At 46.0% G+C, this 26,986-nt stretch overlaps 1 protein-coding gene and 1 pseudogene across 1 annotated transcript; one reads left to right on the forward strand and one right to left on the reverse strand.

Annotated features, from left to right (window-relative positions):
• The first annotated feature begins 5,195 nt into the window (after positions 1 to 5,195).
• On the forward strand, positions 5,196 to 5,316 carry LOC134944108 (5S ribosomal RNA; annotated as a pseudogene).
• Positions 5,317 to 12,163: 6,847 nt separating this feature from the next.
• Positions 12,164 to 20,052, reverse strand: LOC134930499 (kyphoscoliosis peptidase-like). The gene is made up of 3 exons (XM_063925342.1): positions 19,864 to 20,052; positions 18,436 to 18,626; positions 12,164 to 16,014 (listed from the first exon to the last, which is right to left on the reverse strand). Exons 1-3 carry the CDS (start codon positions 19,959 to 19,961, stop codon positions 14,705 to 14,707), a joined length of 1,599 nt encoding a protein of 532 aa, XP_063781412.1. The 5' UTR covers positions 19,962 to 20,052; the 3' UTR covers positions 12,164 to 14,704.
• Positions 20,053 to 26,986: the final 6,934 nt, after the last annotated feature.

The raw sequence follows: 26,986 nt of genomic DNA on the forward strand, positions 1-26,986 counted from the left end.
GTACGCCGTACCCACACCGACGGGCCGCCGCTCCTCGCACCGCCGCTGATGTGAGGGAAGGAGAGCGCAGCCTGTGCCTCTCCTTCCCCTCAGTCTCCGGCGGGTGTCTCACAGTTTAATTCAGCGCCGATCCGTGAGCCAATCAGAGCTCGCGGTGCGAGCTCTGATTGGCTCACGGATCGGCGCTGAATTAAACTGTGAGACACCCTCCGGAGACTGAGGGGAAGGAGAGGCACAGGCTGCGCTCTCCTTCCCTCACATAGGACGGCAGCGGCCAGCGGCAGCGGTGAGCAGGGAAGGGAAGGGGGGGGGGGGCATGTTATACCTGGCACTGGGGGATATCTGGCACTGGGGGGCATGTATACCTGGCACTGGGGGATATCTGGCACTGGGGGGCATGTATACCTGGCACTGGGGGATATCTGGCACAGGGGGGCATGTATACCTGGCACTGGGGGATATCTGGCACTGGGGGGCATGTATACCTGGCACTGGGGGATATCTGGCACTGGGGGCATATCTGGCACTGTAGGGGCATTTCTGTATCTGGCACGGGGGGCAATGTATATCTGACACAGTGGGAGCATTTGTGTATCTGGCACTGTGGGGCAATGTGTATCTGGCACTGTGGGGCAATGTATATCTGGCACTGTGGGGCAACGTGTATCTGACACTGCGAGGCAATGTATATCTGGCACTCTGGGGGCATTTCTGTATCTGGCACTGTGGGGCAATGTGTATCTGGCACTGTTAGTCAATGTGTATCTGGCACTGTTAGTCAATGTGTATCTGGCACTGTGGGGCAATGTATATCTGGCACTGTGGGGCAATGTATATCTGGCACTGTGGGGCAACGTGTATCTGGCACTATTGGGGTCATACGTGTATCTGCCCCTCCCCCATATGTGTATCACGCCCCCATTTTCATTGGCCACGCCCCATGTGGCATTTGGCCACACCCATTTTTTTGTGCACCTTCGGCGCGCGCGCACAGTACCCGTAAGACATTTTTTCTACTTGCACCACTGTGGCGAGGGGACCCAAATCTAAGCACAGAATGCATTTATGTTTCATATACACCTTATACACACAGCCTGAAGGTCATGTAATACAATATTTTTAATAAATTGTACATTAGCTTGCGAGCAGGGCCTTCCTACCTCTATGACTGTTATCACCCAGTTTGTTATTGTTATTTCAAATTGTAAAGCGCAACGGAATTTGCTGCGCTATATAAGAAACTGTTAATAAATAATAATAATAAACAAAGTTTGTGCACATTGAGCCATCAGAAAACAAAGGTTTCACTATCTCACTCTCACTCAAAAAATTCCGTATTTCTGAATATTTGGATATGGGATACTCAACCTTTGTGTGTATATATATATATATATATATATATATATACATACAGTGTGTATATATATATATATATATATATACACATTAATTTATTATTTTTCTCCACAGTTTTTTTTCCTTTGTTAGGAAACTGCGACATCTCTTTCTGCTTTCTGTGCCTCCGTTAGTCGGCAGAAGATCTGGCAGCATTCATGCTGAAGGGTTCTAGGTTTTATTTTCTTGTGCTGTCACATGCCTCCTGTTTCTTTTTCCTCGAGGCTTCCTTTTGGTTTATACAGATAAGGTTTTACTGCATGCTACAGGGCTATGATGAAGAATGCCTGAGATACCCTTTGTGCCACACAATCCGTAATCCGGTGTGCAGTAAAGGCGCAGTCTTTACCCAGTTTGCCTATAACAAGACAAATATATTCCTGCCTGAAAGAAGCTACCACCAGGTGTTAAGTGCTTTGCAGACCCTTCATCTGTAAACCCCCCCATGTGTTACTACTAGTTCTCTGTGTTACTTTAAAATGGTCCTGTCACCTGCACTCAGCGGAGAATCTGTTTTGTGTGCTGAATCATTATCAGGGACAGGTGAGATCACGACATGTCACAAGCACCCTAGCGAATTGATAGTATGCATCCTTAATAGGGTTATGCAACCACAGAATGACAGCATACGCCGGATGTAGATGACAAGTGCACAGCACCTAACAAGGGAGGGGAGATTCCGCACCGGACTGATCTCAGGATCACTTCCATTTAGACATCAGATATCAACACTAACCAACATAACTGACAGTATCATTCCAAAATTGCGTAATATCTCAGTTATTGGTGCCCTCCAGAGTCTCACACTGATACCCAAAGAGAGAAGAGTGTTTTTACCGGGGCACTCTTTTTTCAATATTAAATTTTTATTAAAGATTATACAAATGATACATACATAAAATATGGGGGGGGGGGGGATACAAGTCAGGGAGAAAATAAACAGAGGAAATAGTGGGTTACAGATCCGCAAAGAGGGAAGGAGTGGGGCACCCATGCTAATTACAGCGATAAGCCACACAATCATGAAAAGATATTGAGAATTTGAAGGAAACGAAGATAAAATGGTGAACTGTCCATTACAACGCACAGTCGTAATAGAGCGATATAAAAACGAAACCGTGTATGAATCAGGATAATGGTCACTGTGAAGGACCAAACATGAGTGAACAAGAGGAGATGTCCCTAATCCGTTCTCTTGCCAATTTACCCCATACCTTGTTGACGAGCTTTCTTCCCGCCCTATCACCCTGCACATAAAATCACTGCTTCAATTTAAAAAGAGCAGAGTGAACCTCCTTAAAAGCTAAAACAGTCCACTTTTCATGTACTTTAAAGAGTTCATGATAAAGCTTATCATTAGACAGCATCTGTTTACGTCCAGACTCCAAATCGGCCAGACGAGTCTCCAACTCAATGTGGTGTTCCTGAGAAACTTTACTGATGTGAGACTCTGTCTAAATCGCCAAACCCCGAGCCACTACCTTTAGGGCACACCAATAAGTTGCAATGGAAGTGTCTTTGGGGTGATTGGTGTCTAAGTAAAGGGCGATGGACTGAGCTATAGTTTGTTTGGTCTCCAGGTCCGATAAGAGATGATCTACTAGTTGCCAAGGGTTGGGTAGGGTTCTGTTGGATGTAAGATAAGAGCCGAGTGATCTGGGGCAGGATGAAGCCTTCTTGATCTGTTGCATGGTCCATTTATCGGACAAAGCCAAATCGTTCCGAGAATATGTATGATGTACTGGGGAAAAAAGGTATAGTCTCTAGTGGATGGGTTTCTAGCCTGCCAATCATCAAAGAGGTCCTATTCTAGGAGAATACATCTGAATGTATGAGAATGGTTACTTGAGAAACAAAGAGATTGGAAACCGCACTGGTCTAGTGGTGTATATGTGTAATGATAATTATCTGTATAACCTGATAATAAAATATTTATTATTATTTATATTTATTTTTATATTTATATTTATTTTCATTAATTTAAATTTATTTGTACTTTCATTTTCATTGATGTACACAATTTCCAACACTGAGGGTTCATAACACAATTTTCACAATTCACCATTTTATTTATTTCATCATCTTTAGAGTCACATATACATACATATTAATGCATGTATATAATATTATCAATCTCCACCAAAATGTTCTCGTAACAAATTTTGCATACTATATCATAACTCATATATCACACGTAACTTATTTTACACCTTTTAGTTTTTTAGTTTTTTAGCAGTCACGATCACCTACTCACCAATTTTATATATTAATATACCGATAATTTTATTTATATTATAATTTTATTTATATTTTTATACTTATATATAATTTCTTGTAACAATAACCTCTTAATAAAAATGAATTAGTATTTCCCTCTTATAATGTATATAATTATTGCAATACAGGTACAGGCACACTAAAGTGCTGTACATGCTTTTAATAATCTGTGTCTTCCATTTCTTAAATCCTCATTCATACAGACAAAAGTTTTTTATACCGTAATAAATTGTTCTACAATTGATATTATTACTATATCCTTATCTTTTGTAAATAGTAACAAAAAAATTGTTTATAAATAATACTTTGAATTAATCCTACCAGCTCTTTTTAAAATAACTATATGATTGTTCACTTTATTGCTTAATGGTCCCTCTAACTGTCAATCATGACACACCATTCAATGAGAACCAGCAAATACGATACTGACTATGATAGGTCAAATTACCTATCAATCTTTTGCTTAGAATCAATCAGCACACAGTATCACCAATATAAGGACAAACCAATAGGCTTGAACCTACTGACGCCCTGTGACCAAGCTTTATGCGAAACGTACGTCAGGAGACTACATCCTCACGGTCACGTGGTGCGCACACGTGACCGCAACGAGCCGCTCTCGGCTAAGTCCGTCGCCTAGGGAACCAGATCAACAGGAAGTACAGTGCGGCCGGAGCCCGGCAGCAGGCCCAACGTGGGCAGACGCGGGCAGACGCGGCCGGCACCTTTCATATATCAGGATCTCCCTCATCATACAAGTAGGATTTAAACTATAAGACTGTTACACCAGGTTTGGTTATATATTATTTATGCACCAGCGTGGACAGGTATTTATTAACATCCTACCTATACGTTACACAGACTATTATACTATATTGAGTGACATCTAATTATCAACAGCAAAGGAATAAGTACAAAACTTCTTGGGGTCTATATCTTTATCAAAAAAGCGGATGTGGATACATCTGTTAACTTTGGACCCCATTTAAAACAAAAACGTCTTCTCTCTTTTCCTTTACACTGCAGAAATCTTTATATAAATTTTTTTTTTTTTTTTTCAGTATCATTTTATGTTTTGCATGTATCATAAGGAATACATACTGTGTCAACTCATTTGACAATAATTCGTGATTGGTTTTTGAGAGCTGTAGGTTTCACTGCTCAGTTGATTCTCACAATTTATAGTGTAATTACGCATGCATATTGTGGCTTTGGAGACCAAATTTGGAGGTTCCCTTCTTTTTGCACAATTATAATAATACCATTATCTAATGTCTGATTTACATGCATGTGATAACTGTGTAATATATAGGTCTTTTCCTACTTATACTGCGACTACTTAAGCCCTGACAATTTAGATGGGTATTTAATCCCTGTGTATACTTTATCATCTGTGATAAGAAATCCCTTTTTTCCACATCAAATCAGCTGTGTTTCTTTCAAACCTGTGGCTCATATGATAACACTAATCGGCTCTTATCTGTGCCCAATTTTGGACACAGCGTGACAAGGGTGAGCATAAGGTCTGCGGTCATACCCCGCTGGAGATGCCCAATCTCATCTGATCTTGGAAGCCAAGCAGTGGAGGGCCGGGTTAAGTACTTGGATAGGAGACTACTAAGGAACACCCTGGTACTGCAAATATTTGCCACCCATCTGTCACTATTATAGAGCATTATCTTACGTCTCGGTCATGACCTATGATTCAACCATCTGCTAGGATCAAAATTCCCAATTGGGATATATAGCAGTTTACAAATGACGGTCATATTTTCAACAAATGAGCAATTTATAATCACAGACTGACCCACAGTTGGAGTATAAATATTAACAAAATCATAGATATACCCATCTCGGCCAGAATCAGGTATTGGCACCTCGTAATTTATACATTATTCCCTATATTTTCGCAATGTCACTACTTAACAAATAATGGCGCCAATTGAACTCCCCAATAATCAATTTTAATGAGAATTAATAAAACTTTGTATCTTAGCTAGCTAATTTTTGACATTTAGTCGTACAATATTATCTGTATATGAGTGCTTCCCAACAAGAGTCTTCTTTTTTCTTTTTCAAAGTTCACATCGTGTATGAGAATGGTCCCAGGGAATAGGCGTACAGTAAGAGCGGACTTATCTACAGTCGGATGAAGGACTATATTAAAATCTGCGTAACTTGTTGCAAAATTTCCTAATAAAAGAGGCCTGTCTAGTATTTGGGGCATAGATGGAAGCTATCGTAGCCGGCCTCTCCTGTAGACCAGTGGCTGGGGAGGCACACATGTGGATGGGTCTGAATGCTGTAAGCCTGTTTTACCCCCTACTCACTGTAACTTTCCCTTCACTACACTAAGCTACAGTGTCCATTGAGTCTCCCACTTGCATTCCTGTGTCTTCCCTTGCTGCTGCTGCTGCTGACTGAGCTCCAACTACAGTGCACTTCCTGGTCACATGACACATCCGAGTGTCCATCAGTGCACAAGACCTGCCCCCACATCAAAGGCATGCCTCTATTGGCTCCCTTTCTGTGCAGCTTTACTGCCCGTGGTGTGCCTCCGCCCCCAGCTCTGCAAAGCAGTGTCTGATTGTAGAACCGAGGCAGAGCTGTTGTTGCCTTATCTGTCGTCTCCCTGCAGCTCCACGGAGCTCCACAAAGCTGGTCAGTGTTAGCTATAAAAAAGGTTACAATAAACAAAGAAGATGTTTATATTATAAATATCTTATTTGTATTATTCTAACCATTTTAGATAAACTCTCAGGAGTTTGACAGGGAGTATGAGTATGACAGGGGAGGCCTACCCTGACTGCACATCCCTCCTGCAGACTGGGGCTTTCTTACGTTCAAATAATTGCTAAAGTATTACTTTTATTAATATGAAATAAGTGATATCTGGGGCTAAATGTGAAAAGGTTTGGAGTTTGGAAAATGTGCAAGTTTAGTGCTAAATTTGCACATTTTGTAAATCCGACCAATGTAACAGGGTGCGGGAACATGCAAACGCGCATGTTTTCTGCAATCCTGCAACTCACACATTCTCAGTCCAGTGGTTCTGCATATTTTTTCTTAACCCTTTGAATGCCTACTTTGGAACGAAGAGGAATGATCTACACTGGAATTTTTTATAACAGGTCACCATGGATTCTGCTGGAGAAGAGGACCGAATGGCTACAGGGGACGTATGTGTGAGTATGTATGTGAGTGTGCAAGAGTGTTTAATAAGCATGTTCTATCTACAGTGTGTGTGTACTGTGTCTTTTTTTACATTTTTGTTTTACAGGGTGACAACAGGTCCCAGCAGACCCATAATGCCAGCACTTGTGGTTCTCCAAGTACCAGCATGTGGGGAGGCTTGCTTGGAGACAATATTATTTCAGTTTTCTTTACATTTAAAAGCAACTCGGTACCCACCGCCCACTGGTGCTGGGGATAGCATGGGGCTTCAGTTCTGGCCTTGAGTTCCCTGGGTGGGGGACCCGTTTATTGGGGGGGGGGGGGGGGGGGGGGGGTCCCCACTCCCCCAGCAGGGCTGAAACTAGGATTCCTATCACCCGGGGCAAGGCAGTAATGTGGCGCCCCACCCCAGCAAACACACATCTATTTACTCTGGGACATACTCTATATAGATGCGCTCCCTATAGTTGTACCCCCTGTAGATGCTTTCCCTATATATATGCTTCCACTAGATACACTCTAAAGGTACTCTGCAATGATGTACTTCTTCTAGATTTACTCCTGATATATATACATTTCCTATAAATGCAGTCCCTATGGATGGGCTCACTATAGATGCTCTCACACACTGTAGTGGCTGTGATCTCCCATGTACAGAGGTGGCCGCACTGGGGCCGGTGTGTAAGGGCAGTGTGGCTGCTGCTCGGATGATCCTCAGAGGAGCAGGGTGTGTGGTCAGTACTGGAACTCAGCTGCTGCCTCCGCTGTCTGTGCCTCTGTGTACACTCGCAGCTCCTGTCCTGACATGTGATTGGAGGAGAGACGTGGAGGGCGGGGCCATGCACACCCCAGTATAGAAGTCCCAGCCTGCTGACTGGCTGGGACACTGCAAAACTTTCCCAAGGCTTCCCCAGCCCGGGAGAGACTGAGTACCGACACCCACACAGGCTGCAGTAGCGACGCTGGGAGTGAGGAACACTGAGATAGCTGCTGTATATATGCCGGTGACCAGGAGAGGAGATGTGGTGGCAGTGTTGGGAGTGGGGAGGGTGGACAGCTTGCATCCCCACAAATCCAGCGCCCGGGGCATGTGCCCCCCTAGTCCCCGCTAGTTACGGCCATAACCCTAGGAATACACAGCTAGTGCTGACTAGTTCTGGGGGGTAGTGATACAGCTACTGGGACCAATATAAACGTGTCCCCTGCTTGTGGTATTACCTCCCTGGCTAGTGGAGCCCATTGCTGGTTTAAAAAATAGGGGGGACCCCCCCCCCCCGTATGTTTAGAATCAAGACTTGGATCGTGTGAACATCTTGTCTGCAAAAACTTCTCCACTCCGACGATCCCCACCTAAGCTCACAGCTTGATGCTGATGTGCTGTATCTCTCCCCAGGATGGCTCCACTGGGCATGCTCAAGATTTCCTGGCAAACCCGGAGGCGGCAGCTGCTGCAGCCAGGAACAGCGCTGCCCCTGCTGTGGTGTATGGGCAACGCCACCTGCAGCTGTCGAAATCAATAGCTGTAGGTGTCGGAACGGTAAGTGCCCCTGACTGTTCTTACAATACCTTGTATATCGGCGCGCTGTCTTGTAGAACGCGACACTGATACACACACGGGGCACCCCTGTCACTGAGCACACTTCCCACATTTATACATGGGGAGAAGCGGTATAACGGCGCTGATACCACTTCTTTCCCATAATGAGCCTTCATACATCTACCTCTTTATCTCCTTCCACTTTATCACTATCCAAGGCTCAGTACATCTGCCCGAGAGAGAGAGAGAGAGAGAGAGAGAGTGTGTGTGTGTGTGTGTGTGTGTGTGTGTGTGTGTGTGTGTGTGTGTGTGTGTGTGTGTGTGTCAGGGCCGAAACTAGGATGTCCGGCACCCAGGGCATGATAGTAAGTGGGTACCCCCACACACACACCCAAAAAAACTAATCTAATTACACCACATGTTATGTCACTCAAAAGGGTAATTTATTCACAATATAATACACAATAGTAATAACCTATATAGCACATTGGCCCTCATTCCGAGTTGTTCGCTCGCTAGCTACTTTTAGCAGAAATGCAAACATAAAGCCGCCGCCCTCTGGGAGTGTATTTTAGCATAGCAGAATTGCTAACGAAAGATTAGCAATTGCTAACGAAAGATTAGCAATTCTGCTAATATTGGGGGTAATTCCAAGTTGATCGCAGCAGTACATTTTTTAGCAGTTGGGCAAAACCATGTGAACTGCAGGGGAGGCAGATATAACATGTGCAGAGAGAGTTAGATTTGGGTGGGTTATTTTGTTTCTGTGCAGGGTAAATACTGGCTGCTTTATTTTTACACTGCAATTTATATTTCAGTTTGAACGCACCCCACCCAAATAATACTGGCTGCTTTATTTTTACACTGCAGTTTATATTTCAGTTTGAACTCACCCCACCCAAATCTAACTCTCTCTGCACATGTTAAATCTTCCTCCCCTGCAGTGCACATGGTTTCGCCCAACTGCTAAAAAAAATCCTGCTGCGATCAACTTGGAATTACCCCGATTAGCAGAATTGCTAACGAAAGCAATTTCCTTGCAGTTTCTGAGTAGCTCCAGACCTACTCCTAGATTGCGATCACCTCAGTCCGTTTAGCTCCTGGTTTGACATCACAAACACGCCCAGCGTCCGAACAGCCACTCCTCCGTTTCTCCAGACACTCCTGCGTTTTTACCTGGCACGCCTGCGTTTTTTAGCACACTCCCTGAAAACGGCCAGTTTCCACCCAGAAACTCCCACTTTCTGTCAATCAGCAGAGCGATTGAAAAGCTTTGTTCGCCTGTGAGGAAAATAGCATAGTTTTGTGTAAATTTGTTTAGCGCGTGCGCCCTGAGATGCATATGCATGCGCAGAACTGCCGGATTTTAGCCTATTAGCAATTCTGCTAAAATTAGTAGCGAGCGAACAACTCGGAATGAGGGCCATTATTCCACACATTAGTTTCCCTTATACACCTTATGCTACCTATGCACCTTATATACATAATGCCACATAGTAGTAATGACCTTTGACTCCAGTTCACAATATGGGACCATGGGGGGAAGTGTGTGTGTGTGTGTGTGTGTGTGTGTGTGTGTGTGTGTGGTGGGGGGGGGGGGATTGGGGAGAAAGAAATAGGAGAGAGGAGAGAGATAGAAGAGAGGGGTAGGAGGGGGGGAGGGGTAAGGGAGACAGAGGAGAGGAAGAGAGAGGAGGGCGGGAGAGAGATGGGAGAGAGGAGACAGAAGGAAACAGAAAGAGAGGGGAAAGAGATGGGAGGGAGGAGGGAGATAGAAGAGAGGGGTAGGATAGGGGGGAGGGGTAAGGGAGACAGAGGAGAGGAAGAGAGAAGGGTGAGGGAGAGAGATGGGAGAGAGGAAAACAGAAAGAGAGGGGGTGAGGTAGAAAGAGGGACTGGGGAGGTGAGAGGGAAAGAGAGGAGAGAGAGATGGGAGAGAGACGGGTAACGGAAACAGAGAGAGAGGGGAGAGAGAGATGGAAGAGTGGTGAGGGAGAGAGGGGGAGTGAGAGGGGAGGGAGACAGAGCCTGCAAGCCCAGGCTTGGAATGGCAATTAAACATATACTTACAGTTACCACACACTAAGGGACAGATGTATTAAGCCTGGAGAAGTGATAAAGCAGTGATAAGTGCAAGGTGATAACGCACCAGCCAATCAGCTCCAATATGCAAACTGACAGTTAGGAGCTGATTGGCTGGTGCATTATCACCTTGTACTTATCACTGCTTTATCACTTCTCCAGGCTTAATACATCTGCCCCTGAATCACTGATGAAGCTGCAGGCTGCCACCAGTCACAGCACACAGCACTCTGCTGACGCCAACAGTAGCAGGCAGGAACCAGGATCCTGATGGTTTCTTCACACAACAATCCACTGCCCAACAGGATCATGTGCTTTGTTTAGCACTTCATTTTTTCAAACTGTGGCAGACTATACAATCAATCTAAAATCCTGATTGTCAAGCAGTGCTTTGCCATGAGGACTTTAAAAATGATTGTAAAATCTTCTACAGTCTGGATAAATGGAGTGCAGTGCTGTGAGAGGATCCGCCATTAACCCCTAGTCTAGCGCTGGGCATGGGAAAGGAGGAGCACCTGGCAGAGGTAGCTGGGTGGAGGTCTCTGCACCCCTTGAAATCAGGCACCCGGGGCACATGCCCCCTTAGCTTCCCCCTAGTTGCAGCCCTGGCATAAGAGGTCAGTCCGATGTTTGACATAGAACAGAAATTTAGGAGCATATTCAATTGTGCATGTATTATTATTATTTTTTTAAAGGCCGCAGGGTTTTTCCCATTCAATGGAAGTAGAGAAAATGAGACACAGTGATTTATTCAGAGCACGTCTGATTTGATTTTACCTTATTTTTAGGAAAAAATTGATGGGACTTGCTCTGGAACCCCTGCAACCTCCCCAATGACTAATTAAGCAATTGGAAGTTTCCAATTACTGTAGCTTAATTAGTCCAATAATTACTCACCTTGTGGCGGCATCTGGAGAAGCATCCCTTACATGCAGAAACGGATCAGTCTTCCTCTGACGTCCTCCAGTGAGATTCCAGTGTGTGAGATCAGTGTGGATGGGGCCTCTGTCACATGATCAGTGACCCCACCGCCCCCGTCAGTGTGTGTGTGTGTGACCCCCCGACAGGGTGTAGGACCCCCCCGTCAGTGTGAGGGACGGGAATCACTTCTGTTTGTCCACATATACTATGATTGGAAGCCAGAAGCACTATTTTTAGCCTATTACATTGACCATAAATAATTTGAATTGGTCCTGGACCACCAACCCAGGGCTCCGTTGCAAATACCCCAAGGCACCCTAAGCTGCCGCGACACACAGTTTGAGAACCACTGTACTAATGAATTATTGACAAAACCACTGAAATATTAAAAACACTTGTGGGGGGATTCAATTAACTCCCCCCCACACACACGTGGAGGGCGAGTTGCAGCGCTGTGTAATCATCATCAGCAGCACCAGAACTCACCCCCCTGGACTTGCACATTTTTGTGTGTAGCTCTATGGGGGAATTAAAGTGTTTTGCACGCCAGCGGCCACTAGATGGCGTCCGACGGAGCAATTCAAGTGTTGATCCATTTGGACTCACACAGCCACCGGCTCTGACAGTACTATTATGTAGTTCTGTCATTTTGACGGGCTGGAAATTAGTGGACACATAAAACTTCAGTACAAAGATGTGAAATAAGGAAAGAGATTGTGAGATTAAAAGAAGCCCCACTACGTTCTTTATTATGCTTATTACATAAAATCTTGTGTGTGCATAGAAATATGTCCGTTTAATGGTTTAACCCGTTCTTGGCTACCTAATTCGTCAGTCTTGTATTCAACCATAACTTAAAGCGGCAACAAATAAGTCTTAAAGGGGTCGGGCCTAGTTAGACTTCACTGAGGGGTTTAGTTATGCTCAGCCAGGGTCCGCAGTAGTGGAACATAACAACATTACTAAGAACAAGGGTCTTCAGACAGAGCAGTTACATACAATGCAGCAATGCAATTTTACAGACATACATCATTATAGGCACATCAGTTCTACAATATCATCATATCATTTGCTGGGTGGGACTACCATGCGAGGTCCCTGATAGACGGGTAACTATAATAATGGGAATATTCCTGCTAACAAGGCTCATTATTATTATTATTATTATTTTTATTATATTATTATATTATTTGTAATTTGTTTTGTTTTTAAAGAGAACTGGTTACTGGGATTTTTTTTTATGAACTAGATAAATTGCTCTGACTCCCACAGGATTCTTTCAGTGACTAATATGCTAATCAGGCCGTCTAGTATGCTAATCTATTTCACCTCTGGTGACCGTCACTGCACCAGTAATGCTGACAGTATACGGAGCTGGTGCTATAAAGATAGAGCATTACCTGGGGCATAACTGGCATCCTGGGTGCCCTATTTACCGTACCGTCTCATAGGCAAATAACAGGATCTTGTTAATAAATAAATATTATTTCCCCTATGGTGACATGTCCTCATTAGAGTTAGTGGACCTTAATTATGAAGTAAACCTCAAATTTCCGTGTTTTGCACCAACCCATACAGTCTCCCCAGTGACCTTGCATGAAAGCATCTACTCTCTGTCCTTGGTAGATGCAACCTCTTCTCTCCTCAGTGTCAACCCTTTCACTAAACACATTTTTCCATTGACTCCCTCAGGAACCCTTATCACCTTCATTTATGGATTACATATTTATTGTAGTGATTGGACATCAGTGCTATTTATTACATGTAGCAGATGTTTTGATGTGAGGCCTTTTATAGCATTGCTTGGAGTGGGCCCATAAATGGGCATTTGTGCCAAAGTGCCCCCAGTAGCCTCTCAGCGGCACTGATAAAGGTCTATGAAAAGTACCAAAAAGGGGGCATAACTAGTTATTTGTAGGGCCCCATACCAAAATTTGTAGGGACCCACGTACCTACCCAATAGCAATAAAAAGTCAGACAAAAACATGGGACAGATAAGGAAGACAGGTTCCCTCGGCTGTGGCACCGTACCAGCCTGCTGCACCTATGGTAGTCCTGCCCTAGGTCCCAAAGAGTTCCAGCTCCAAACCAGGAAGATTTGAAAGTTTTTGTGGGGTAGAAATAGACACACGTGTCTCCGTACAATGGTGAAAGACATGGGATGGAACGCCCCTAAAATGTCCCTTTCCACCATTTTATTTTAATAATATGGCTACATAACATAAAGTCTCATTTTACTTCACAAGACTAGGCGGAGCGCAGAGCCTATACCATAGTTGTCATCGTAACACCTCACCCCGGCCAACTGCTCCGATGGCCAAAATTCTGCTCTTTGGCAAAACTCTCTCCTCCAGTGGTGCAAATATAGATACACAGTGTGACCAAAGAGGACACAACCCTGTGCCTCTGCCTTAACCCGCCACGGACATGAGGTGCTGTAATGTGGGATGGTGGCACCAAGCAAATGCTACCGGAGCTCCTAAATTAACCACAATTTATACATATAATAGTTTCTGCTACAACACATCAAAATATATATTTTTTTCACGTATAGGGCCTGAGTCCGATGCCGGAGCGATGTTGGGTGCGGTGGAGCGATGTTTTTTGTCTGTGAATGTATCCCACCCAATGGTGTTCGTACAGAGGCACAGTACATGTGGATGCACAGAGCCACTTCCAGTAGGAGCGGGTTGGGACGGGGGCATTTGCCTCTTAGACCGTTGCCACAGGAGCTTCTTAGAAGGCTGCTCTAATTGTGAATTATCTACATGCCTCCCAGCCTGCAGGCAGGCAGTGAATGGCTGTCAGCATGCTGATTGGTGGATGGCTGTAGCTATCCACCAATCAGAGTGCAGCATTCTCTACCTGCCTCCCAGCCTGCAGGCAGGCAGTGAATGGCTGTCAGCATGCTGATTGGTGAATGGCTGTAGCTGTCCACCAATCAGAGTGCAGCATTCTCTACTTGGTACCCAGCCTGCAGCCAGACAGTGAATGGCTACCAACATGCTAATTGGTGAATGGCTGGAGTCAGCCAGCCATTCACTGTATGGAAGTATGTGAAAAGACAGCACAGGACTGCAGAAGGGGTAATTTATTCCCGTGAATGGGTGGGTAGGGGCTCCAGTGCATTGCTTTGCCCAGGGCCTATAAGATGGCTCTGGAAATGGTGTAACGCTAACTGGGCCACTCTGTAGAAAGCTTCCATTTCCTGGAACAAAAATCTCAGCACTCCAAAAAGCGAGTCTGGCAAACCCCCTATTACATACTTCCAATAACCCATTCATTGTTAACCATTTCACAGGTGGTTCCAGCCACTTGCTACCCTGAAGATGTGTCCAGCCTGGTTTTCTGAGTTTTAAATGACATCACGATATCCATTTCTGCAGAGTTTGAAGAAAACTTCACCGCTAATTTGATAAGTGACCCAGCAGTGCCGGTGAAAACCTTTCCCTCCCAGACCGTACTCTTTGTGAGCTGAAGTTCCGTCTTCACCGGCCCGATGACGAGAACTTTACAAGCTCCAGGAATTTTGACTCGAAAATTCTCCCAACTCTCCGCGGGAAGGAGGCCGGCTTGTGGCTGCAGCAAGAGACAGCCGCGCCTCCACGCACCGTAAACGTTTGGGAAAGGAGGTAGGCCTTGGTTGGAGTGGCAGCGGATGACGTAATCGCAGGCATGGGAGAACTCCTGGGCTCTCTGGGGCTTGGTAAAGATGCTCAGCTTGTATTGTCCAGCCTCTGGAAGGTGAACAGTCAAACATATCTTCTGCTCCACCTGCGTAAGGAGACAATATCTGTCCAGAGGGCACAAGCTCTTGGTCTCCCTGCCATTTTCTAGGACGGTAAACACCTCCAAGTCCCACAGAGTGCAGAAGGTGATTCTGCACTTGCCAGTCCTTGTACTTATGACTGGAGATGTATGGCTGGGACTGGTCAAACCGTGCTGTCTTGTGTTGGTGCCAGGCCCGCAGTGAGTACTGAGGTTCAGTGGGAAAAGTTCATTATGGTTCACTGGGTTCCTACAATTAATTAACATGTTGCTAACATTTTGGAAATGTTCTCCTTCCAGCTTCTTCACGAATAAAGACAACCTGTAGTATCCATGGAAAGGTAGGAGGACTTTACATCTAAGTTGGGTTTCCTCGATTTGGGAAACCAGGCATTTCTTACTGAATGGCTCGGCCATCTCTTGGTGTGCGAGCTGGAATGTAGCCATCAAGGCCCTGGATGTCTTAAAAATAATATTCAGGGGACTGGTTTCTGAGACAATAAGGTCCTCACCAGGGTTGCAGCTGGTGACCCCAAGGTCTTTTCCTGTTTGATGTAAACCCCAGAAATGAAAAGGATTTTCCGGGAGTGCTAGGGAAGACTTTGGCTGTGGGCAGTCAATGTGGTAGGAGCAAACCCATTTGTAGGGAGCTGTGGTGCCAGTGGGCCTTGCAAATACCATCAGCTCGTATTGTCCATCCATTGGGGGAAAGACACGTAGGGTCATGCAGGACTCTTGGTTAGTGAGTATCCCAAATGTCTTCTCTACAAAAATTCTGCTGTCGTTGGAAAGTTTGTAGATCTTATAACTAAATTCCATCGGGTATTGGTAGCTCAGAGACACTTTGACTTCACCGTCTTCTGCAAAGAAATTGGGTATACATATAAATTTATGCGTGATTGAAACTAAATAAAACACAGTTTAAATAAATATATGACAACACAATCTGGATATTTTAGTAAGATCCTCATCCATTTATCTGTCTTCCCAGACTCCCGATTTACATCTCCAACCTTATTTCCCTTGTCCCTTCACAACTTCCCCCCATCCCCACTTCACTGCACAAATGCCTCTCCTGCCTCCTGATTACTCCTTCTCACTCCCAAGATTTTTCCCATGCTGCTCCCTACCACTGGAACTCTCTCCCTCTCCCTATCAGACTCTTCACGTCTCTCTCTTGACTTTACATCAGTGTTGACATGTGCAATGTCACATGGTAAATGTCGACATAATGACTATGTTAACATTGTCATCGCACCCTAATGAATGTCATAATTTTGACCGTCAATGAATATACAGTACCACACTCATACACAGGAGAATTACTGGAATCATCGTCCTCGCAGTGTCTGTGCCCGAGTGTCTGTTTAGCATTGGCATCTAGTGCGGACACTGATAGCTCTGCCACTTCTACATCATGTATTCAAGTGCTACCTCACAATATGGCGGAAATTCAACTGACGGCGGGGGTTTCCCTGCAGCCGGGGTTCTCCAATTCAATTAGAGGACTGAAAATGGGATGCAGTCATTTCTATAGAAATTACTGCGTCGTTTTCCTCATACCACCAGTGCAAGTCGTTTTTTTCCTAAAATCGTTATTTTTGGGAAAAATCACTGGGGCTAGCTCTGGCGCCCTTGTAGACCAAATACCCGCAGTAATCCAAAATTGGGCGTGAGATAGACCATGTTTTTTTTACCCGGCTAAACCTTGTGCCCAATTGAATTCCCCCCATACAGTGTAATGCACAGACCTCTAGGGCCTAGTGTCCCCTTCCGTAGCAGTGGTGAGCAGTCTCCTGATCCTGCCTCATCCTTGGAGATACATTACATGGAACACAGGGATATACGAGAGGCACGCTCTCTGCTTCCACCCACCTCCTCCGCAGCCGGCTCTTCTCATTTATCCTGTGCCCGAGAGATGCTTGGCTTAGTCTGACTGTATCTGGCCTGACGCGCCCAGTCAATTACACAAAAATCCAATTATATAACAGAAGGTTTAGGATGAAACAATCTGTTCGGAGAGCTTGTGGGTGTGTTAGACAGCAGGGCTGCTTTATCCTGAGTAAGAGATGGGCTTAGCATTATCCTAAACCAGTGGTTCTCAAACTCGGTCCTCAGGACCCCACACAGTGCATGTTTTGCAGGTAACCCAGCAAGTGCACAGGTGTATTAGTTACTCACTGACACATTTTAAAAGGTCCGCAGGTGGATCTAATTATTTCACTTGCGATTCTGTGAGGAAACCTGCAAAACATGCACTGTGTGGGGTCCTGAGGACCGAGTTTGAGAACCTGTGTCCTAAACAAACCTCGTGTAGATGATAGAACTACAGCAATTACACAGCACACTGGCTGCATCCTGCACACTAAACCTTCTTAGAAAAAAAGTTCTGCTAGTAAACTTTCCATGGAAATAGATGTTGGTTCTATTAAAGGGACTCTAACCGCATATTTCTGTTTTCTCTTTGTAGGTTTACATCTATATTGATGCTGTTTAGTCTGCCTGCAGAGCTCACCATGTATTACAGTTCCATTGTTTACCTTCTCTCCCCCACACATTCCCTTTTTTACTTCCAGGGCTCTCTCGTCAATCTCAATCTCTCGTCAATCAGGTGTGATCATTCCTTTAAAATACAATAGCTTGTAGGCGTGGCTTAGTAGCAAGTATAAGTGTGACATCATTAGGGGCAGGGGCTAGAGCTAGTAGTAACCACTCTGTCTAGGGGCCTAATTCAAGGTTGATCACAAAAGCAAAATCCTCCTCTAGTGGGCAAAACCATGTGCAGTGCAGGTGGGGCAGATGTAACAAGTGCAGAGAGAGTTAGATTTGGGTGGGGTGTGTTCAAACTGAAATCTAAATTGCAGTGTAAAAATAAAGCAGCCAGTATTTACCCTGCACAGAAACAATATTACCCACCAACTCTAACTCTCTCTGCACATGTTACATCGGCTCCACCTGCAGTGCACATGGTTTTGCCCATTACAGGAAGATTTTGCTTTTGCAATCAACCTTGAATGTCATTTATCAAGGACTAGCCTTTGAAATTACAGACGCTTACTGGTTGCTATGGCAACTTCTCCACTTTATCTCTCTCCACTTTATCTCTGTATAATACATACAGCACCTAATATTTGACTTGAGCATTGCAGCAAATCTTTTTTCCCACCTCTTTCCATTTTTTTGTTCTAATTTCCTTTTGCAGTCTAAACAACTGCTGCAATGTTTGTGCCGCTCGCCGTGTTACAAATCGCTCTAAGCGGTTCCCTCCTGTCCTGCGTTACCTGTTGTGAGGTAGAAAGCCTCTGGCGTGGTGACGGTAAGACTCAACCGGAAGAACTCGGATGTCTTGAAAATTTTCTGTTGGAAATCTTTAAACGAAACTGGGCGTTCCAGGAGCTGCCACGAGGGGTCGTCCGGCCAGTGAGTTTCGATAAACTCCTCAGGGGCAGTAAGGAAGAAGAAGTCATCGTAGCTGCAGGAAAGAGGAGAGTCAGCCCATGCCGGGCCCTTGGAAATCGCTGTGCGCACTTAACCCTTCCTTGCACACAGGGTCATATAGGGAGGGTCATATTGGGAGTGAAGAACACACAGGGTCATATAGGGAGTGAAGAATTTTCTCATGATATAGTAAAAGGGCCCTCAGTATAATTATGAATTTGTTGTTGGGAAATAATGATACATCTGCATTTTACACAGATTTACGGTGATTTGTCTACAGCAGGCTTAAGTCCTAATATGTATAATACGTGTATACACAACTTCTGTATAGATTATATAAATATCTGGCTGCTGGTTACTACAATACTGCTGGACAATACTATAGTCCTCCTCAGGTATGACAGACCATATCTATGCTAGTTCACTCTGTACATAAAGTATGGGCCTTTGCTGTACATGGCCTAGATGTGCGTCCTTCCTATTCCAACAAATATAGGGGCAGATGTATTAATCTGGAGAAGGCATAAGGAAGTGATAAACCAGTGATAAGGGCAAGGTGATAAACGCACCGGCTAATCAGCTTCTAACTGTTAATTTACATATTGGAGCTGATTGGCTGGTGCGTTTATCACACTTATCACTTCCTTATGCCTTCTCCAGGTTAATACATCTGCACTGTACAGTGACATTCCACTATGTCAGTCGCTGAAAGGTCCCAGCGTTGATAATTCAGTGACATCAGTGGGGCGATATAATTGATATTTGGTCTGAATGTTTACAGTCAGAACATCAACACCAGAATGTCGCCCGTCAAAATGACAACACGATTATTACTACAGGAGGGGCGAGGCACATTATATATGTGGAGGGAAATGCCTGGCCGCGGATATTTCCGTTCTGCGCATGTGCAGAGCCGGTGCTGCATCATCACACGCAGTGTCTCCCTGATTGACAGGCTGCGGCCGTTTGCGGTTTGTCAAATAAAACATCTTTCTTATTAAAAATAAGGACATTCTTCTTATATTAGGGTATATTCATGAAGCAGTGAAAAGAGTGGTGAAGTGAGCCTGTGGAGAGGTTGCCCATGGTAACCAATCAGCTTCTCCGTACAATTGTATAGTATGCAAATTATAGATGTGACTTCAATGCTGATTGGTTGCCATGGGCAACTTCTCCACTGGCTCACTTCTCCACACTTTCTTCACTGCTTCATGAATAGACCTAAGTCTTTAGCAGAGGGTGCGCAATACGTTCAGTGTGTTATATCTAACCTTGGTAGAAATATTGCCTTCTGAAGGTCAACAGTCCCGGCTCCCCAGCAGGCATCCAGCAGGAGCCACTCTCCAGCCATCTCCACCGCGTTCCACATATGGTTAGACTTTGTCCTGTGGAAGCTGGCGCTGCCGCTGTTCTCTGCCCCACGGCTGAACCCCGAAATCTCCCTGCATCGTATTCCAATCTCTCTGGGAGGAAGATATCAGCGGTAAATACTTTTTTCTTTGTTATGGGCCTTTTTTACAGTTGTTAGAAAACCAAAAAAGTTTGCAATTGTAACATGTGCAGAGAGAGTTAGATTTGGGTGGGGTGTGTTCAAACTGAAATCTTAATTGCAGTGTAAAATCAAAGTAGACAATATTTACCCTGCGCAGAAACAATATAACCCACCCAAATCTAACACTCTCTGCACATGTTACATCTCCCCCACCTGCAGTGCAACATGGTTTTGCCCAATTGTTAACTTTTTTGGTTTGGTGACAACTCTGAATAACCCCCTATTATCTGAAAGCCCCAGGCTCTATGTGCCAGCTGCAATGTGGCCGTTTTCTTAAATTCTCCAGCTGAGTATGGGTAATGTTTCATTCATCTACAGTAAATGACATTTAAACTGTCAGGGACTACACACGTTTTCTCCCTATACAGAAAATATAATATATGTAAGAACAGGCTTCGTAGCTTGTGCCTCAGCAGATATAACTGTTGGGTCACGTCAGTGGCGTAACTACTGCCCCCGCAGCCCTCGCGGTGGCTTGGGGTCGAGGGGCTGTGGGGGCGCCGCCACTGATTTAGCGCAGATTGACATGCGGACGAGCGTCCGCATGTCAATCTGCTCTCACTAACCCTCCGCTGCTGTAAGGAGGGACACGGAGGGCACAGCGCGCGCCTCTCCTGTGTCCCTCCTGGTTCTCCGGCGGGTCTAATAAATGAAGTGCCGTTCGTGAGCTCTGATTGGCTCACGAACCGGCACTTCCTTTAACAGACCCGGGAGGGACCCAGGAGAGGCGCGCGCTGTGCCCTCCGTGTCCCTCCATCACAAAACAGCGGGGGAGCGCGGGGGGGGGGGGGGGGGGGTTTGGCATCTGCGGCACAGGCGTAGGGGGACATATGTGTACCTGGCACATGGGGGGGGGCTATATTTGGCACTGGGGGCATGTGAGTACCTGGCACTGTGGGGGAATATGTGGCACTGGGGGCATATGTGGCACTGAGGGGGTATATGTGTACCTGGCACATGGGGGGGGGCTATATTTGGCACTGGGGTCATGTGAGTACCTGGCACTGTGGGGGAATATGTGGCACTGGGGGCATATGTGGCACTGGGAGCACAGCCCTAGCAACAAGCACTACCCCCTAGCAACGAGCATGACACCCAGTGCATGAAACCCCTGGCAACGAGCATGACACCCAGTGCATGAAACCCCTGGCAACGAGCATGACACCCTGAGCATGAAAACCCCTAGCACCGTGCATGGAACCAAGAGCATGAAACCCCTGGCAACGAGCACGTAATTTAAAAGTAATTAGAAGCCTTACTGTAGGGCTTAATGTGTAATGGGCATTACGGTGTGGCATAATGTATCACAGACATTGTGGTGTGTGTCATAATGTGTCACAGGCATTACGGTGTGTGGCATACTATATCACAGGCATTGTGGTATAATGTCTCAGGGGCATTGCAGTGTGGCATAATGTATAACGGGCATTGCGGTGTGTGGCATAGGGTATAACGGGCATTACGGTATGTGTCACAGGCATTACGGTGTATGGTATACTATATCACGGGCATTGTGGTATGCGGTATAATGTCTCAGGGGCATTGCAGTGTGGCATAATGTATAACGGGTATTGCGCCGAAGAATTTTTTGGCTTGGGGGAGAAAAATTTCTAGTTACGCCACTGGGTCACGTGGTCATTATTAAAAACATTCAGTTTATAAGAATCAAGGATTATTTTTAGTCAGGGATATATTTATCATTCAGTGTTTGCGGCATATCCCCAGAAAACACCCATTTTGGGGGAGTACCCACAAATATTAAGTATCACCCAAATGTATAAACGATACATGTGTTTTTTGAAACATTTATGGAAATATTAATTTCTTATTGCTGCTAATAGTGACAATAAGAAATGACAATTATGGGGTCTGATAAGTGATACACATTCCCCTCAGTAACTTAGAAGCGTCAGTGTATTTTGCTGGAGGTGTGAGGCTCTTCATGCCTCTCGAGACCTTGGATTTTCAATGTATAGAGTACATTAGAGTCCCGCAGCCTGCCACTAATCGTATAAATCTGTACCTACTTTATATACTGTACATAGTGTCCTAGAGATTATGGCAAAGAGGGATGATTTATATTCATACCGTTAGGATACTTAGAAATTATTTATATTCATACCGTTAGGATACTTAGTACTGATTAATATACTGTACATGCTGTTAGGATACTTAGTACTGATTAATATACATGCTGTTGGGATACTTGGTAATGATTTATATGCTGCTAGTATACCTAGTTATTATAATTACATTTTATATACAGTATATGGTGCCACAACGGTTTGGTAGGGCCCCACATAGGGGTAAATTACTAAATGTACAACAGTTGCATAGATATAGACTAATAGTGATATCAGCATAACTTTACTCATATTCATAATGACAGACAGTACTGAAATTACATAGCTACGTTTGGTCTCAAGAGCTTACATTCTAGAGCAGGGGTGGGGAACCTTTTTTCTACCAAGGGCCATTTGGATATTTCTAAAATCCTTCGGGGGCCATACAAAAATCATCAACTTAAAAATGACCCTGCCCCCCAGCAGTTATGCCCCCAGTAGTTATGCTCCTTAGAGGTACTGAGTGCGCGCCAATAAATGGGTGTGGCCAATTAAAATGGGACGTGATACACATATGCCCCCAATAGTGCAGTGCCAGATACACAAATGCCCCCACAGTGCCAGATACACAAATGCTGCCACAGTGCCAGATACACAAATGCCCCACAGTGCCAGATACACAAATGCCCCACAGTGCCAGATACACAAATGCCCCCACAGTGCCAGATACACAAATGCTGCCACAGTGCCAGATACACAAATGCCCCACAGTGCCAGATACACAAATGCCCCACAGTGCAAGATACACAAATGCCCCACAGTGCCAGATACACAAATGCCCCACAGTGCCAGATACACAAATGCCCCCACAGTGCCAGATACACAAATGCCGCCACAGTGCCAGATACACAAATGCCACCACAGTGCCAGATATACAAATGCCCCCACAGTGCCAGATACACAAATGCCCCCACAGTGCCAGATACACAAATGCCCCCACAGTGCCAGATACACAAATGCCCCCACACATGCCCCCCCCCACCCCACTGTGCTGCTAACCGCTGCTGCTGCTCCGTCCGGCGGCGGCGTGTCTCAGCTGTCAGGGGGTCAGGGCAGGGAGGAGAGCGTGGCTATGTTGGGCGGCGGTGATGTGTAGGATCTCAAACCAGCCGCCGGTTCGTGAGCCAATCAGAGCTCGTGGACTGGCAGCGTCGGCTCCTGATTGGCTGCCGGTCCGCAAGTTCTGATTGGCTCACGAATCGGCGGTTGGTTTGAGATCCTATCCGCCGCTTCCGCCGGACATATAGCTGCGCTTTCCTCCCTGCCTTGACACCTGAGACACGCCGCCGCCGGATTGCGCGGCGGCGTGTCTAGCTGACACACAAGCGGGTGGGCCGGAACAAATGGCTTTGCGGGCATTATACGGCCCGCGGGCCGGAGGTTCCCCGCCCCTGTTCAGAGGATGGCGGGCCACAGAGAGGGAGAGGGGAACAGAGATGGGGAAATAGGAGCCTGGAGAGTGAGGAGGAGGGGTGGATGACTGCAGTAAAGAGGTGAGTCCTCAGAGTATAACTGAAGGCTGCACTCCACAGATCCTGCTATTACCATGGCAACTGAGGCACATGCCTAGGGGTGCCACTTGCTGGGGGGTGGCGCAGCAGACATCCCTACACGATGGGCCATGGACCAGATGAGGTGAGGTAATATGTTTTCTCTAACGTCCTAAGTGGATGCTGGGGACTCCGTAAGGACCATGGGGAATAGCGGCTCCGCAGGAGACTGGGCACATCTAAAGAAAGCTTTAGGACTATCTGGTGTGCACTGGCTCCTCCCCCTATGACCCTCCTCCAAGCCTCAGTTAGATCTCTGTGCCCGAACGAGAAGGGTGCACACTAGGGGCTCTCCTGAGCTTCTTAGTGAAAGTTTTAGATTAGGTTTTTTATTTTCAGTGAGACCTGCTGGCAACAGGCTCACTGCATCGAGGGACTAAGGGGAGAAGAAGCGAACTCACCTGCGTGCAGAGTGGATTGGGCTTCTTAGGCTACTGGACATTAGCTCCAGAGGGACGATCACAGGCCCAGCTTGGATGGGTCCCAGAGCCGCGCCGCCGGCCCCCTTACAGAGCCAGAAGGCAGAAGAGGTCCGGAAAATCGGCGTCAGAAGACGTCCTGTCTTCAACAAGGTAGCGCACAGCACTGCAGCTGTGCGCCATTGCTCTCAGCACACTTCACACTTCGGTCACTGAGGGTGCAGGGCGCTGGGGGGGGCGCCCTGAGACGCAATAAAAACACCTTGGATGGCAAAAAAATGCATCACATATAGCTCCTGGGCTATATGGATGCATTTAACCCCTGCCAGAATCCATAAAAAAGCAGGAGAAAAGTCCGCGAAAAAGGGGCGGAGCCTATCTCCTCAGCACACTGGCGCCATTTTCCCTCACAGCTCCGTTGGAGGGAAGCTCCCTGTCTCTCCCCTGCAGTCACTACACTACAGAAAGGGTTAAAAAAAGAGAGGGGGCACTAATTGGGCGCAGTATTAACTATACAGCAGCTATAAGGGGAAAAACACTTATATAAGGTTATCCCTGTATATATATAGCGCTCTGGTGTGTGCTGGCAAACTCTCCCTCTGTCTCCCCAAAGGGCTAGTGGGGTCCTGTCCTCTATCAGAGCATTCCCTGTGTGTGTGCTGTATGTCGGTACTTTTGTGTCGACATGTATGAGGAGAAAAATGATGTGGAGACGGAGCAGATTGCCTGTAATAGTGATGTCACCCCCTAGGGGGTCGACACCTGAGTGGATGAACTGTTGGAAGGAATTACGTGACAGTGTCAGCTCTGTATAAAAGACAGTGGTTGAGATGAGACAGCCGGCTACTCAGCTTGTGCCTGTCCAGACGTCTCATAGGCCGTCAGGGGCTCTAAAGCGCCCGTTACCTCAGATGGCAGATATAGACGCCGACACGGATACTGACTCCAGTGTCGACGGTGAAGAGACGAATGTGACTTCCAGTAGGGCCACACGTTACATGATTGAGGCAATGAAAAATGTTTTACACATTTCTGATAATACGAGTACCACCAAAAAAAGGGGTATTATGTTCGGTGAGGAAAAACTACCTGTAGTTTTCCTGAATCTGAGAAATTAAATGAGGTGTGTGATGATGCGTGGGTTTCCCCCGATAACAACGGATAATTTCTAAAATGTTATTGGCATTATATCCTTTCCCGCCAGAGGTTAGGGTGCGTTGGGAAACACCCCCTAGGGGGGATAAAGCGCTCACACGCTTGTGAGGGCTCTACCTTCGCCTGAGATGGCCGCCCTTAAGGATCCTGCTGATAGAAAGCAGGAGGGTATCCTAAAAGGTATTTACACACATACTGGTGTTATACTGCGACCAGCAATCGCCTCAGCCTGGATGTGCAGTGCTGGGTTGGCGTGGTCGGATTCCCTGACTGAAAATATTGATACCCTAGATAGGGACAGTATATTTTTGCCTATAGAGCATTTAAAAGATGCATTTTTATATATGCGTGATGCACAGCGGAATATTTGCCGACTGGCATCAAGTCTAAGCGCGTTGTCCATTTCTACCAGTAGAGGGTTATGGACACGTCAGTGGTCAGGTGATGCGTATTCCAAACGGCATTTGGAAGTATTGCTTTATTAAGGGAGGAGTTATTTGGGGTCGGTCTTTCAGACCTGGTGGCCACGGCAACAGCTGGGAATTCCACGTTTGTACCCCAGGTCGCCTCTCAACATGAGAAGACGCCGTATTATCAGGCGCAGTCTTTTCGTGGACAAGCGGGCAAAAGGTTCCTCATTTCTGCCCCGTGACAGAGGGAGAGGAAAAAGGCTGCAGAAAGCAGCCAGTTCCCAGGAACAGAAACCCTCTCCCGCCTCTGCCAAGCCCTCAGTATACGCTGGGGCTTTACAAGCAGAATCAGGCACGGTGGGGGGCCCGTCTCAATGAATTTCAGCGCGCAGTGGGCTCACTCGCAAGTAGACCCCTGGATCCTTCAGGTGATATCTCAGGGGTACAAATTAGAATTCGAGACGTCTCCCCCTCGCCGTTTCCTAAAGTCGGCTTTACCGATGTCTCCTTCTGACAGGGAGACAGTTTTGGAAGCCATTCACAAGCTGTATTCCCAGCAGGTGATAATCAAGATACCCCTCCTGCAACAGGGAACGGGGTATTATTCCACACTGTTGTGGTACCGAAGCCGGACGGCTCGGTGAGACCGATTCTAAATCTAAAATCTTTGAACACTTACGTACAGAGGTTCAAATTCAAGATTGAGTCACTCAGAGCAGTGATTGCGAACCTGGAAGAAGGGGACTACATGATGTCTCGGGACATCAAGGATGCTTACCTTCATGTCAAAATTTACCCTTCTCACCAAGGGTACCTCAGGTTTATGGTACAGAACTGTCACTATCAGTTCAGACGCTGCCGTATGGATGGTACACGGCACCCCGGGTCTTTACCAAGGTAATGGCCGAAATGATGATATTCCTTCGAAGGAAGTGAATTTTAGTTATCCCTTCCTTGGACAATTCCCTGATAAGGGTAAGATCCAGGGAACAGTTGGAGGTCGGTGTAGCACTATCTCAGGTAGTGTTGCGGCAGCACGATTGGATTCTCAATATTCCAAAATCGCACCTGGTTCCGACGACGTGTCTTCTGTTCCTAGGGATGATCCTGGACACAGTCCAGAAAAAGGTGTTTCTCCCGGAGGAGAAAGCCAGGGAGTTATCCGAGCTAGTCAGGAACCTCCTA

Source organism: Pseudophryne corroboree, chromosome 1 (genome assembly GCF_028390025.1).
Source record: "Pseudophryne corroboree isolate aPseCor3 chromosome 1, aPseCor3.hap2, whole genome shotgun sequence".
NCBI classification, from domain to species: domain Eukaryota; kingdom Metazoa; phylum Chordata; class Amphibia; order Anura; family Myobatrachidae; genus Pseudophryne; species Pseudophryne corroboree.